This window comes from Ooceraea biroi, chromosome 2 (assembly GCF_003672135.1).
Source record: "Ooceraea biroi isolate clonal line C1 chromosome 2, Obir_v5.4, whole genome shotgun sequence".
Taxonomy (NCBI): domain Eukaryota; kingdom Metazoa; phylum Arthropoda; class Insecta; order Hymenoptera; family Formicidae; genus Ooceraea; species Ooceraea biroi.
The window spans coordinates 18,390,292-18,403,276 of record NC_039507.1 but is presented as its reverse complement, the minus strand read 5'-3'; the positions used below and the strand labels follow the sequence as shown (position 1 = coordinate 18,403,276).

The following is a 12,985-nucleotide window of genomic DNA, read 5'->3' as shown; positions in this document are numbered from 1 at the left end:
TGAGCGGCCAGCGGTATACCGAGTGCCCCAAGAAATTTATCTAACATGTGCATATAAGACGATATTCTCCATTTACATACTACAGTTCTTCACCAGCTTCCAAATTCACGACGTTAAATGTCTTACTAATTAAACCACACAATTCATATTAACAATTATATTAATAATTATATTAAATATTAATAATTATATTTAAAAATATTAACAATTATATTAAAGTATCAAAGCTTTCGTCTGTAAAATATCAAAATCTGCTCGAGATCGACATTGTGAGTACACTGAGAAAAAAATGTAATTGATCCAACGAAATGTCTTGTCACGGGGTGCCAACAAAATATATACTTATTTCAACAAGTTATACAGGGTGTCCCGGGTTTTAACCGACAAACTGCGGGAGCATATTCTACTAGTGGAAATAAGAAAAAATTCTTATATCGAGTTTGCTTAGAAATTCTTTATTACAAAGTTATAAACCAATATTGAAAAGAAATATGAGATAAGTAACAACGGATTTTTTCACAAAAATAAAAATTATCTACGCAATGATTTAGTGACGCATTTCAAAATGTTGTCCTTGCACATCGATACAAGCTAGACATCGACGTGGTACAGAATTTGTTACAGTACGACATTCCTGAAAATGTTGTTGCATCTCAGTAACTGAATTAGTAATTCGTTGCTTTAAATCTTCAAGCGAGATTACTTCTGTACTGTAAACTTTATTTTTTAAAGTTGCCCATAAATAAAAATCAAGAGGCGTTAAATCGGGCGATCTTGGAGGCCAGAAAACCGGTCCTCCTCGACCAATCCACCTATGAGCGTAATGTTCATCTAACCAGTTTCTAACTTGTCTAGCATAGTGCGATGGACAACCGTCTAACTGTATCCAGCTGTTTTGGCGAAACTGCAGTGGCACATTTTCCATCAAAATTGGTACATGTGAATACACATAACATAAACATCTTCGACCTTCCAAATTCTACACTATGTTCCGTTGTTACTTATCTCATATTTCTTTTCAATATTGGTTTATAACTTTGTAATAAAGCATTTCTAAGCAAACTCGATATAAGAATTTTTTCTTATTTCCACTAGTAGAATACGCTCCCGCAGTTTGTCGGTTAAAACCCGGGACACCCTGTATATTGAATCAAATATATAATTGTTGGATTATAATTCTCATGTGTGTAATCCAAGAACTACATATTTGTTTCAATATATAACTTGTCGAAATAAGTATATATTTTGTTGGCACCCCGTGACAAGACATTTCGTTGGATCAATTACATTTTTTTCTCAGTGTAGAGACCAACCAAGTTGAAGATTCTTGTTATCCATCAGTTTTCAACATTAAACGAGATCTGAACCTCTTCAGACTCTCAGACTTCTTCTGACTTCAAACTTCGGCTTTGCACTTCGGTGCAGTAGAAATCATCTCGAAGTCTCGCAGCAGTCACTGCGAGCCTTTTCGTCATTATTATAAGACTGCTCTTGAGAACGCCCGGTATAACTGCCCTGTAAAACGGTGTCACCGTCGAGCGCCGTTGGGGTCGTAGGGATGCGAGCTGCTTCGCGAGTGGGCAGGGATTATTAATGGCCACGGACCGCCTTATCTTTTCCACTTCCTGTTCGAGATACATAATACGTGGGCCGCCCCGCGCGCAGTCGTTGCATCGTGCCGCAACATTGTGCGTACCGGCCTCGAGAGGCTCTCTCTCTCTCTCTCTTTTCCTTTCCCTCTCTCTTTCTCGTTTCATTGTACGCGCGTTCGCGCAACTACAGTGCACTGCACACGCATCCGCGAATTTATCATCGCCCGGAATCGCACCCGCATCGCGGGAAGAAATGACTCGGGAGAACGATATACATTAATCGCCGTTATCGGTCGATCTTGCGAAAAGTTTTATTGCCGCTGTCACGGTTCGGAATATTGAATAGCACGTCGCCGGCGTTGCACGGCTATAATTTTAATCTCATAGAGTGCTTTTAATTTTCTAACATTATAATCACGTGTACATAATACTTCTTGCGCGAGTGTTTTTATATTATTTTTTATATCATATTATTTTATATTTTAGATCATTTGAAGCCCAATCTCTTCTCTTCTGTTCTTTTCGTTCGCGAGATCCAGAAGAAAATTGACAACGAATGATTTGATCGGAATTGATTGTTGCACTAGTAACGAGGAAAAACCGCTCTGCGTTGGACATCGTATTTTCTCTCGCAAAGCTGACGAAAATGTGGGAAATGGTACATAATACAAAAGCATCCCCTTAGGAGTAGGCGTCGGCTTCTTACTGAAATTAAAGAACGCGTAGAAATGCGTTCGGCGAACCTTTATGCAACTTCCTAAGGACATCACGGGTCCTCCCTCGTACTGGGAGTAGTTCAAGTCGAACGAGAAATAGGTCGGAGCCCTCGCACGCGAGTTCTCGAGGGGTAGATTCAGATTTCCGATATTATTTGCTTTGTGCCTTGCGCTACAAGAAGGAAAGAAAGAAAGAGAGGGAGAGGTGGAGGAACTGTGCAAATCTTTGGTAACGTAAGGGAGAGCGAGACCCTCCACCTTGAAAATTGCTTTGCCTATAATAAGCCCAAACGATTGCCTCGCGAAATTGCTTTCCTTCAAACAGAGGCGTTTGATGTCGCGTCTCCTTTTTGACGGATCGTAATCGCGCGCGTATTAGTGCGCTCCCCGGCAGCTGGCGAGCTTCGCTGGTCAAAAAGACCGGCAGATCTCTTTGAATTTGTTTTAGCTAGTGCTTTATATTTCGTGATCATTAGCAGAATATGGGCAGAATATATCCGCATGATAAAATATACAGTAAAATTTTAATTATCGTCATGATATTTACAGCGCGTGAAAAACGTTAAATATATATATAAAGGACTATGGATATGTATAGTTCAGTAGATCATCCAATGTAATATATAGATATAATTAAATGTTATACGATTATATATTTATGTACAAGTATTTTTATATATAAATATTAATTAATTAATTAATGCTTACTGTTAATAAATTTTTTGTACAGATGACGTCGTATATATATATATATATAATAACGTCAAAATATTTATTGGATTTATTTCGTTAATTATTTTGTTAATGAAAAATTAGTCATGGTAAAGGTAATCTTCTGAATATTGCATAGTATATTTGAAAATGTTCAATACTCACACTCGTGAAAACTTTTTGCATTTTCATATTATAATTTTCATAATTGTTTGTTTCCAGCTCCTGTACATCCTGAACATTCTATGGGGCAATCATCGGGCACCGATAGACTTTCTACGGGAACGCGGTCGAGTTTTATCGATGGGTAAATACTTGATATTTATCTAAAACATAATTAAGTTAGGACATAATTTAGTAATACTTCTTTTTCATATGACAAATAATATTAAATGTTTAATTGACAAATAACATTATAAATATTTAATTGACAAAAATTGAAATAAACTATCCTTATAAAAATATGTTCTGTTATTACGGAATGTAGATTAAATTAAATTATTTTTTATTCGATTAACTATAACTTAAAATTGCATGATGCTAAAGAAAGAGCACTCTGGATTTTTAAAAGCAAAATTTTTTTTAAAGAACAGTTGCAGTGTTTCTATTTATACTATTTTTTTATTTATGTTATTTTATATTTTTGTATACTATTTTTTATTCATATTTTTGTATACCATTTTTTATTTATATTATTTTATACTATTTTTTATTTACAGTACTTTATACCTTTGTATACTATTTTTTATTTATATTATTTTATACATTTTTCTCGCGTGGACTCGACCATATTCGACTATTCAAGCAGAAGCAATAAAAGAGAAATTACAACAGATTAGATTACATATCCAAATTTTTCAATTACATCTCATATAATTTAAATTAATTTGATTTATTATAGCACGTATATTAGACGCGACAGAGAAAAAAAGATAACTTTATCTCAAGTTAAATACAGAATAAATTCGAATAAATAAAATCAATTGCATAAAATCTAACGACAAAAATGACTGATGCTTAATAGCAACCTCTTGAATCATAAACAACGAAACTAAAAGTTTGATTTTCTATTCGATCATTACTATCATATTTCACATATTATAATATTTCGCTTGCTATTACTTTTGCTAAAATCTCATATTTATTGTTCTGCTTACGTGGTTTTAATTTAAACATTTCCTTAACTTCTTGATATCGTCACAGTGCGAATAGGAAAGGGTTAATATTTAAATTCTCGATTAAGGAAAGAGAGTTCGAGACATCACAGATTAACGCGAGCGACTAAACTCACTAAACTAATTTCAAATATTACTAAATACAAAATATTGCTAAATAGACGCGAATCTATCCTAGTCAATAAGCAAAAATTTGTGTTATTCAAAATATAAAAGGGGTTGCAGTCAGCAGGAACGAGCCTATTTGGCTAAATAAGCGAAAATTTATATATTTTTATTGTTTTTATTAATTAATATAAAGGGGGTTACAGCCAGCAGGAACGAGCTTATTTGGCTAAATAAGCGAAAATCCAAAATCGCGCTCCGTGGAGACATCTGTTAAGAGCTCGGGTCACTACCGTTCAGCGCATACTTCATTCATTCATTGTAGTCACCGAAGCTGTTTACGATACGCGTCTGTCATTTACAACAGTTTACAAATGGTTGACACCGGATGTGGTGTTGTATGACGCGAGCTCCTGCACGCGCAAACAAATGTTTTGATAATTAATCTGTAAATTATGAAGCTACTCTTGTACCTAGCATTGTTGCAGAATATGTGTATTTTTAACGACTCGTGTATTACACGACCCCCGGTAAATATCGCCGAAAATGTTGACGCGACGGAGAAAAGGTAAATGCGTTGTGCAGCTACGTCGCCGCGGGGTTACGCCGGAAGAGCATTTTTTCTGGATAACTTGGACACAAGCCCAGAATCATTGATAAACAGCTGATAGTTCGATAGCCATTGACTCTCATTCGCCATTCGTTGTAGTAAATATCCTGCCCGTTCTTAAGAATTGAGGTTTCCTTCTCACTTACTGAGGTTATGTTTTGATGTCGCGCGCGCTTATCTGTACATATAAAATCCTGTTTGTTCTGTCTGTCGTTGAATTGATCGGGTACTTCCCGACATGCTAGAAACACCAAATTTCGCGTGGTGATAGGGGTTCACCCCCAGGTAATGGGAAAATTCTTGAAATCTTTAATTTCAACAATGATAACGCCTGGCGTAGACAGGCGTTTCCCTAGTTTTATCATAAATCATCACATAAAAATGTCATGAAAGATCGCTGTTATTACAGTTATCAGTACGGTATTACTCTCACTGTATATTTAAAATTGGTTTTCGAAATTGAGGTAAATCGAAATCATACTTTGCTATCTTGTTGTTGTACTTTGTGTCACAAATATAATTGTGTGAAAAATACCATTGTATTTTTGGATGAATGAATAATGTATTTTTTCTGTGTTTCTTTGTTTTTGTTGCGACAGCTTGGGAAATGGGGACACGCTAGATATCTCAGGAAATGGAATGTCCACACCTCCCCATCTAGCGTCCGCAAATCCGTTCAGCATACTCTCGTCGAACCCGCAACCAACCAGCTCACAATCTAGCACGATGGATTTTCATACAATCAGCGGCCTTAATAACGGCAATATACAATTTCCACCCAACATGAACTTTGATGAAATGTCAGGTATAAGTTCCAGCTCGGGCAGAAAGGACAATCATAGAGGAACTTGCGAGGTTTGTACATAAAAGATATAAAAGTAACATGAACGAATAATTTTAAGATATATTTTATATAAATTTAATTATTTTAATTATTTATCTTATGTTTTATATTTTAAGATATAAAAAAGAATGACAGGAAAATTGAATAAATTTTTGCAGGTGTACGTAGGGAAAACTTGCGCGCAATTTGTAGGTAATCAATCGGTTTACATTATGTATCCTATGACGCAGAAGATGCTGGAGGAAAAATTAATGAAAGCATTTCAAGTTATCAATTTCTCAAAGTAAGTGCAGTTTTTACCTTAGAATAACGATAACCGAAATAAAATTTTTAGAACAGCATTAACACTACGCGCTTTAATACTTAAATAAATAATCTATCTAAATGTTTTTTTCACTGTCTTATCTCGCAGCGAACTCTCGTCAAATTGCGAAGGATACGCGAAGCCGTCTCTTTGCTATTCCGCCTTTCCGATATGTCGCGATCCATCCAACGCTCAAAAGCCGAAGAACGCGGAGGCGAGTACGCAGCTCTTCAATCTCCTAAACTCCAAGCAGAACGACCTATTGGATGACGGAGATCGCGACGATACCGACGATTTTGCGAGGCTGCATGGCATTCCAAAGAAACGTAGTCCCACGTTAGGTCCGATTTTCGACTTCATGCCCAATGGGCACGAAGATGGCAAATCGAGCAACAAGAAGATAATCAATCAGAGTTACGGAGACACGCGATCCTCCAGCAGAAACGAGATTAATCGCAAACTACGAAGGATATGTCGGGAGGAGTGTGAAATGCTGGAGAACGAGCTGTGCAGGAAGGAGTACGCGATAGCGAAAAGGCATCCGTTAATCGGGCATCAAGTGCCTTTGGTTGAATGTTCTGATTTACCACTGGAGGGGACGACGGACGCCCGCGATTGCCTAACGCTCGGATTGTCCGCAGTGAATAACGTACAAGAAAGTACGTATCTCTTTCAATTTAATGGTTTTTATTTAAAAAATGTATTCAAGTATGTCAAGATATTGCGCAATGATTTTTATTTAAAAAAAATCAAGCTCAGCATTTCTCGATTTATTGTTCCAGACGATTACTGCTACTGGGGTAGCGGGAAATCCTATCGGGGAACCGTGAAGACGAGTGCCAGCGGCAGGCAGTGTTTACGGTGGTCGCATCACTTCAATCTCCCGATTTCTGATTATCCCGAGTTAGCCGGGCGTCATTCCTATTGCCGGAACCCTGGCGGGAAGGAATCTCAACCATGGTGTTACGTTGATGTCAATAACAGAATGCAAAAGGAGTTTTGCAATATACCTAAATGTGGTGAGTTTAGCAACAATTATAAATAAATGTGTTCTCATTTTCCAGTTACATACATGTGTTTACATGTGTGCGATATATAGAGACTTAACACCGTGTTTCTTACTTCCAGTTGAAAATTTATGGATTTACGCGGTCGTTGGTTTTGTACTGACGGGAGGATTTGTTATTATATTAGTTTGTTATTGCTGCTGCTACAGAAGTAGAAAGTCCAGAAGACAAATGAATCATTTACCGTCGAATAAGGTGAGCGGACATGACGTTTCTGAATTATAAATTGCGACGGAAGTCGTGCAGTGTCATCAGATAAATATCGGTGTTGACAGATGTTGACTGGTATCCAGTGCGATAAGAATATATACGACGGAAGGAGGAGCACGACACAGCCCATGGAAATGAGTTCTCTCTTGGCAGGGCCTGGTAACACGACACCGGGCACTGGCACTCTAAGCAGCGGCAGTAGTAGGACTTCTAATAATAGGATACCGCAATTCACTACAAATAACGTCGTGCTCTTGCAGGAACTCGGCGAAGGTGCTTTCGGTAAGCGTCCGAAAGGTTTACTTCTCGTCGTTTAAATTCTACGAAAGATTTACCCGAAACTGATGACGCGAATGATACTTTCAGGAAAAGTTTACAAGGGCGAATTGCAAACTGGTAACAAGTGCGAGCCGTCCATTTACGTAGCCGTGAAAACGCTGAAGGAGAACGCGACACCGAAGACGCAGAGCGACTTCAAGAGGGAGGTCGAACTCATGACGGATCTCAGGCACCCGAACATCATTTGCCTGCTCGGCGTGATACTAAAAGGCGAGCCGATGTGCATGCTCTTCGAGTACATGACTCAGGGAGATCTGCACGAGTTTCTGATCTGCCATTCCCCGAGATCGGACGTCCCGTTGAACAACAGTGGAGCGAAAATTCTAGAACAGCCGGAGTTCCTGCATATTGCTCTGCAAATCGCTTCTGGTAGATATCAATCTTCTCGATTACCATAATCATTGTCTACGTGATGATAAGCATTCGTATTTTCCTTAGGTATGGAATACTTGGCCAGCCATCACTACGTTCACCGTGACCTGGCAGCGAGAAATTGCCTAGTGGGTGACAATCTGACGGTCAAGATCTCCGACTTCGGCCTGTCGCGGGACATATACAGCAGTGACTACTACAGAGTGCAGTCCAAGAGTTTGCTACCCGTACGATGGATGCCGCCCGAGTCCATTCTTTACGGTAAATTCACCACCGAGTCGGACGTGTGGAGTTTCGGCGTGGTACTCTGGGAGATCTATAGCTATGGTTTGCAGGTAAGAGCACAAAGTAATGGGCAAGTCAAAAACGCGATAGTATCTGTTGCCATTTTGTTTATTCATATTTTTATTCGTAGCCATACTACGGATACAACAATCAGGAGGTGATAGACATGATCCGCTCGCGGCAGCTGCTGCCGTGTCCCGAGGACTGCCCGACGATGATCTACAGCCTGATGATCGAGTGCTGGCACGAGGTGGCGAATCGCAGGCCGCAGTTCCCGGAGATACACCACCGGCTGCACAATTGGTACATCAATCAGACCTACCTGAGCGACTTCTGCAACGAATCTATCACCAGTTACTCCGGCAGCAGCCACAAGAGCACGAACAAGACCAACTCGACGCAACTGTCGGCACCGATATACAAGAGCGACCAGAAACCGGAACCAGCGACCGTCTGCAATCTCAACGATCACAGCAGCGCGATGAAGATGCTACCGCCGATAAGTACCTTCCAGAATTCGAACTGCGTCGAGCAGAGGCCGAATTGCGCTTTCAACGAGCACGGAACGCCAATGAAGACGCCCAATCCCGCCGCGAACGTCAACCTGAACGACGTTTACGACGACAAGCAGTGCTGCTCGCCCAAGTTGAGCGGCGCGAAGAAGGTCCTGCCGGCGATAATACCGCAAGTAGGCGCGACCAAGCCGATCGTGCCGTGCAACGGTCCGAGGCCGATGCAGAACGGCGCGCAGTTAGTCGTCAGGTTACCGGATCCTAGCAAAGTGACGACTGAGACGAGGGTGTCGAAGTGAATGACTTCGCTCGCGGTCGCGATCGATATTTCTCGTACAGCCGCTGCCGCTGTATGACGTGCCGTCAACGTCGGTAAAGGCGTATGCGTGTCTTCATGGCGCTATCGGATACTTTTCTGAACGGTATCGAGCGAACGGAGAGCTGCTACACCACTTGCTAACCACAGTATACATGCATTTATTTATACATATACATATACAGTATTTATTTATATAAATTATTATATACACGTATTTTATATTCGTCGTTTATTTCGGATGGCATGTAACGCGTATCTCTACAATGCTATATTGGATACTCTTGTCGGTAGTATCGGACGATCCGAGTAGATATAGAGAGCTGCCACAATACCTACTTGCTCTGCCATGTACGAATATTTATTTATTTTTACAAATATACACGTATTTTGTATTATTCTTTATTTCAGATGGTGTATCTGTAATGATACACACACACACACACACACACACACAATGTATAACATAGTTTAATACATACGTATGCAGGAAATGATCGGACATCATGCTCTGACACGATTCCATTTGCGAAATTTTTGAAGCACATGCTCTTCATTTTTATGAGAAAATATAGATAGATTTTATCAAAAACCATCAGTGAATACATTTATAGTTTACATCTTTATCAGTGTGAGAAGCAATCGATTCTCCTTCATTTCTCAAAAAAAAGAAACTATGAAACAATGCGTCAACGGGTGTTGATATCCATATTAAAAAAATCAGTGTTTAATTGTGCATGCTCTGTCCAAAGAGTATAATACTATATGGAATACATTGTTATGCTCCATATACATATAAAGCATACCTTACGGAATCACGTTTTTTCAAATAATCTTTATAGAAGAACTGTTCAAAATGAATCGAATATGCGAGTATGCGTGATCGAATATATATTGTAATAAGCGAGCGAGAGCGAGAGGGAAAGAGAGTGAGAATAATAAAAGTGTGACCGAGAGTTGTAAATGCGTGAGTGCGTGTTTTGAATATGTATGTTAATATGTTTTCTAAAAAGCAATTTTTATAATCACCATATCGTATGCCAAAATCCGGATAGTGAATATCGACTGTTAACAAAAAAAGGTACATTCAACTTGTACATTTTTATAATGACCGCATATGTATTTTTCATCTGTAAATCTTTGAGGTCGTCCTTTTAACCGGAAGCATAATTTATTGCTGCAATTGTACTATATATATTGATTTGATTACGTTCTACATAAAGCGCCTGGCGCTGATACGGAAACGTGAGAGTGAATTAATTTATTACGGCGTCCATGGCTTCCCTGTGTCGCAACGCGCGCGTTGTGAGAGTATGTCCACGGATACTTGATATTAGCAATAATTAAATATCGCTGACGAGAGAGATTATTTACCACGGCAATTTTGCGAGCGCTTACTATTTCTTCAATTATTATCTTCATATTTATTCCGTGACCTCGAAGATGCAAAGACGACTGAGATTTGATACCCAGTGATGTTAAACGGAGAATTATCGGCGTTTGTGTATAAATTATATGTTATCCGTGTGTATAGGGCATAGAATATACATCCTAATGCGCGCGCGCGCACAAACGTTAACGTACTGTCATCCGATTTGACGCTAGATCGTATCCGGCGAAGGACGATTGCGATATTAATGCTCACTTTGAATCGAAGTAGCAAACATTAGCGTGTGATTATAAGAAATAAAAAAACGTAGATCTGAAGCATCCGCAGCGTGCGAACGGAGATTGTACTATACTTTTTATAATTTTGTATTAATGAAACAAATGTGTGTGGAAATATGTATTCTGTTTGTTGAAAGAAAATAACAAAAGAAGACTGGAGTTATTATACATGAAACGACATTGTCCGGTGGTTTATGGTTCACACGTCCGTTAACTGGACGAACAATGATGGAACGTTGCGCGAAACAGTGACTACTGAGTTGAATAGACTTGTACGACTGACGAACCTCCGAATCGAAATTTCTTATCGATTGTAATCCTAAACGCCTCGAAGGTTTGCCACGAAAACTTATAGGAGAGCTAAGTTAATTTATGTGGAGTAAACTTCAGCGAAGAATTATACACATTTAAGACCTTTATATATTCAGTCAAATATAATATACAATTCATGTTTTTCGTACATCACGATTGATTATTTCCACCCTGATTGATTATTGCCTGTTACAAAGAAATACATTGAATAATTATGACAAAACTCCTTATGCATTTTATAAAAAATTATACTAGTTTACAAAATTATTTTAAATCAGACAAGGATTCTTATAGATTTTTGGGTGTTGAAAACGATGCTGCAAATTTCATCAGCACGTCAGATTTCCAAAATAATTAAGGTTTAATGTGTAAAAAATAGTGTTTTTGCGATATTTGAGATTTTTTTATAAAAACAGGAAATTCTGATCAGATGTCATGAATGTATTGTTCATTCCCTATAAAATGTATTTTTTAAATTTCAGTAGCTTATTTTTTAGTCATGCTCTGAAAAATTAAACCTGAGAACTACTTCTCATATGGGAACGCTCCTGAGGCAGCGCCGCACACACCTTTATGTGACTTTTATGTGACGTTAGTTTTTTCAAAATTGATTTACTATTATTTGTTCCCCTTTAGATCATACAACTTTTTTGTCTGCAATATTTTTTTCGAAAATAAATTTATTTCGAGAAGTTCGAGGTGGACAATTAAAATGAGACGCCCTATATATAAATATATAATAATTTAGTGAAATTTATCACGATAAATTACATTCTATATATTCTATATGTGTAACCCTAAACTATAAATTATAACCCAGACAGCACAAAATGTCCTCAGGATCATCTTGAATATATCCAGGACGATTCAGGATATTTCGAGGATGTTTTAAGATATGATTCTAAATTTGTTTTATGAAAATTTAGTATGCATTTATAATTATTTTCAATTATGTAGAATATTTCACATAATTAGAAATTTTGAATATTGTAACAAAATATAAATATCCCATAAATATCCACTGGATAACCACAGGATGTTTGTAAAATATATGGCCTGTCTATATTATGTCAGATAGCTTATAACGTCCTAAAATTATCCTAAACACATCCAGGATATCCTGAGATTCCCGCCTCTAATTCACCAAGCGACCGATAGATGGCCAGGCCAGACGTGACGTTCTCGCAAGAAACATTTGCGTTATCACCTTATAAATAACCATCCGGAAAACCGATCCAGTACTCTTTTCTTCTTCTTTTCTTTTGAAATCATTATTGCTTGAAGTGATATCTCATTCCAAAAGAGTGAGATTCCACTACACGAAATTTAGAGAGTAATTCATAAAATATAAAAATCTATTTTTTTACAAAAATGAGACTTAACTCTGTCTATCTTTGAGGCACTGATATATAGAATTGATAAATACCCATACAGCACAGAAATCAATTAGGACATATATCCTGTGAACGTCCCTGCGACGTCCCCTGGAGCTTCTGTGCTGTATGGGTTTCGTCCTTGAAACGTACGAATAATATCCCAAACATATCCTATAGAAATCCTTAGGATATTTCATAGGATTTCCCTCGATATTCCAGAGGATCATATATATACGGCTATTATTTCCTCTTCCTCGGGACATCCAGAGGAGATCCGAGGATTAAAATGGGATATCCTCAGGATATCACACATGTACGTCCTGGATGTTCTTCGGATGTCCTTAGGACATCCTTGTGCTGTCTGGGAAGTATACATATTATGACTCCATAGGTAGAATATTTGCTATCTTAGCAAAACTCTGTATTTAAATCTTTCATAACATGGCTAAAAAGTAAGATCTCGAAATAAAC

General features: G+C 38.1%; 1 protein-coding gene across 4 annotated transcripts in view; it reads left to right on the top strand.

Annotated features, from left to right (window-relative positions):
• The window catches only part of LOC105281866 (tyrosine-protein kinase transmembrane receptor Ror), a 125,936-nt gene extending 114,650 nt beyond the window's left edge, over positions 1–11,286 (top strand). The window contains exons 3-12 of one of the 4 annotated variants that reach the window (XM_026967893.1): positions 3,242–3,326; positions 5,509–5,764; positions 5,912–6,036; positions 6,166–6,716; positions 6,840–7,076; positions 7,186–7,319; positions 7,400–7,616; positions 7,701–8,042; positions 8,112–8,380; positions 8,461–11,286. In XM_026967893.1, the coding sequence (XP_026823694.1) occupies positions 3,242–3,326; positions 5,509–5,764; positions 5,912–6,036; positions 6,166–6,716; positions 6,840–7,076; positions 7,186–7,319; positions 7,400–7,616; positions 7,701–8,042; positions 8,112–8,380; positions 8,461–9,141 (2,897 nt within the window). In that variant the 3' untranslated portion in view covers positions 9,142–11,286. Of the gene's footprint in view, positions 1–3,241; positions 3,327–3,744; positions 5,008–5,508; positions 5,765–5,911; positions 6,037–6,165; positions 6,717–6,839; positions 7,077–7,185; positions 7,320–7,399; positions 7,617–7,700; positions 8,043–8,111; positions 8,381–8,460 lie in introns of those variants that run through there. The other 3 variants (XM_026967894.1, XM_026967896.1, XM_026967895.1) reach the window with 3 other exon arrangements.
• The last annotated feature ends 1,699 nt before the right edge of the window (positions 11,287–12,985 follow it).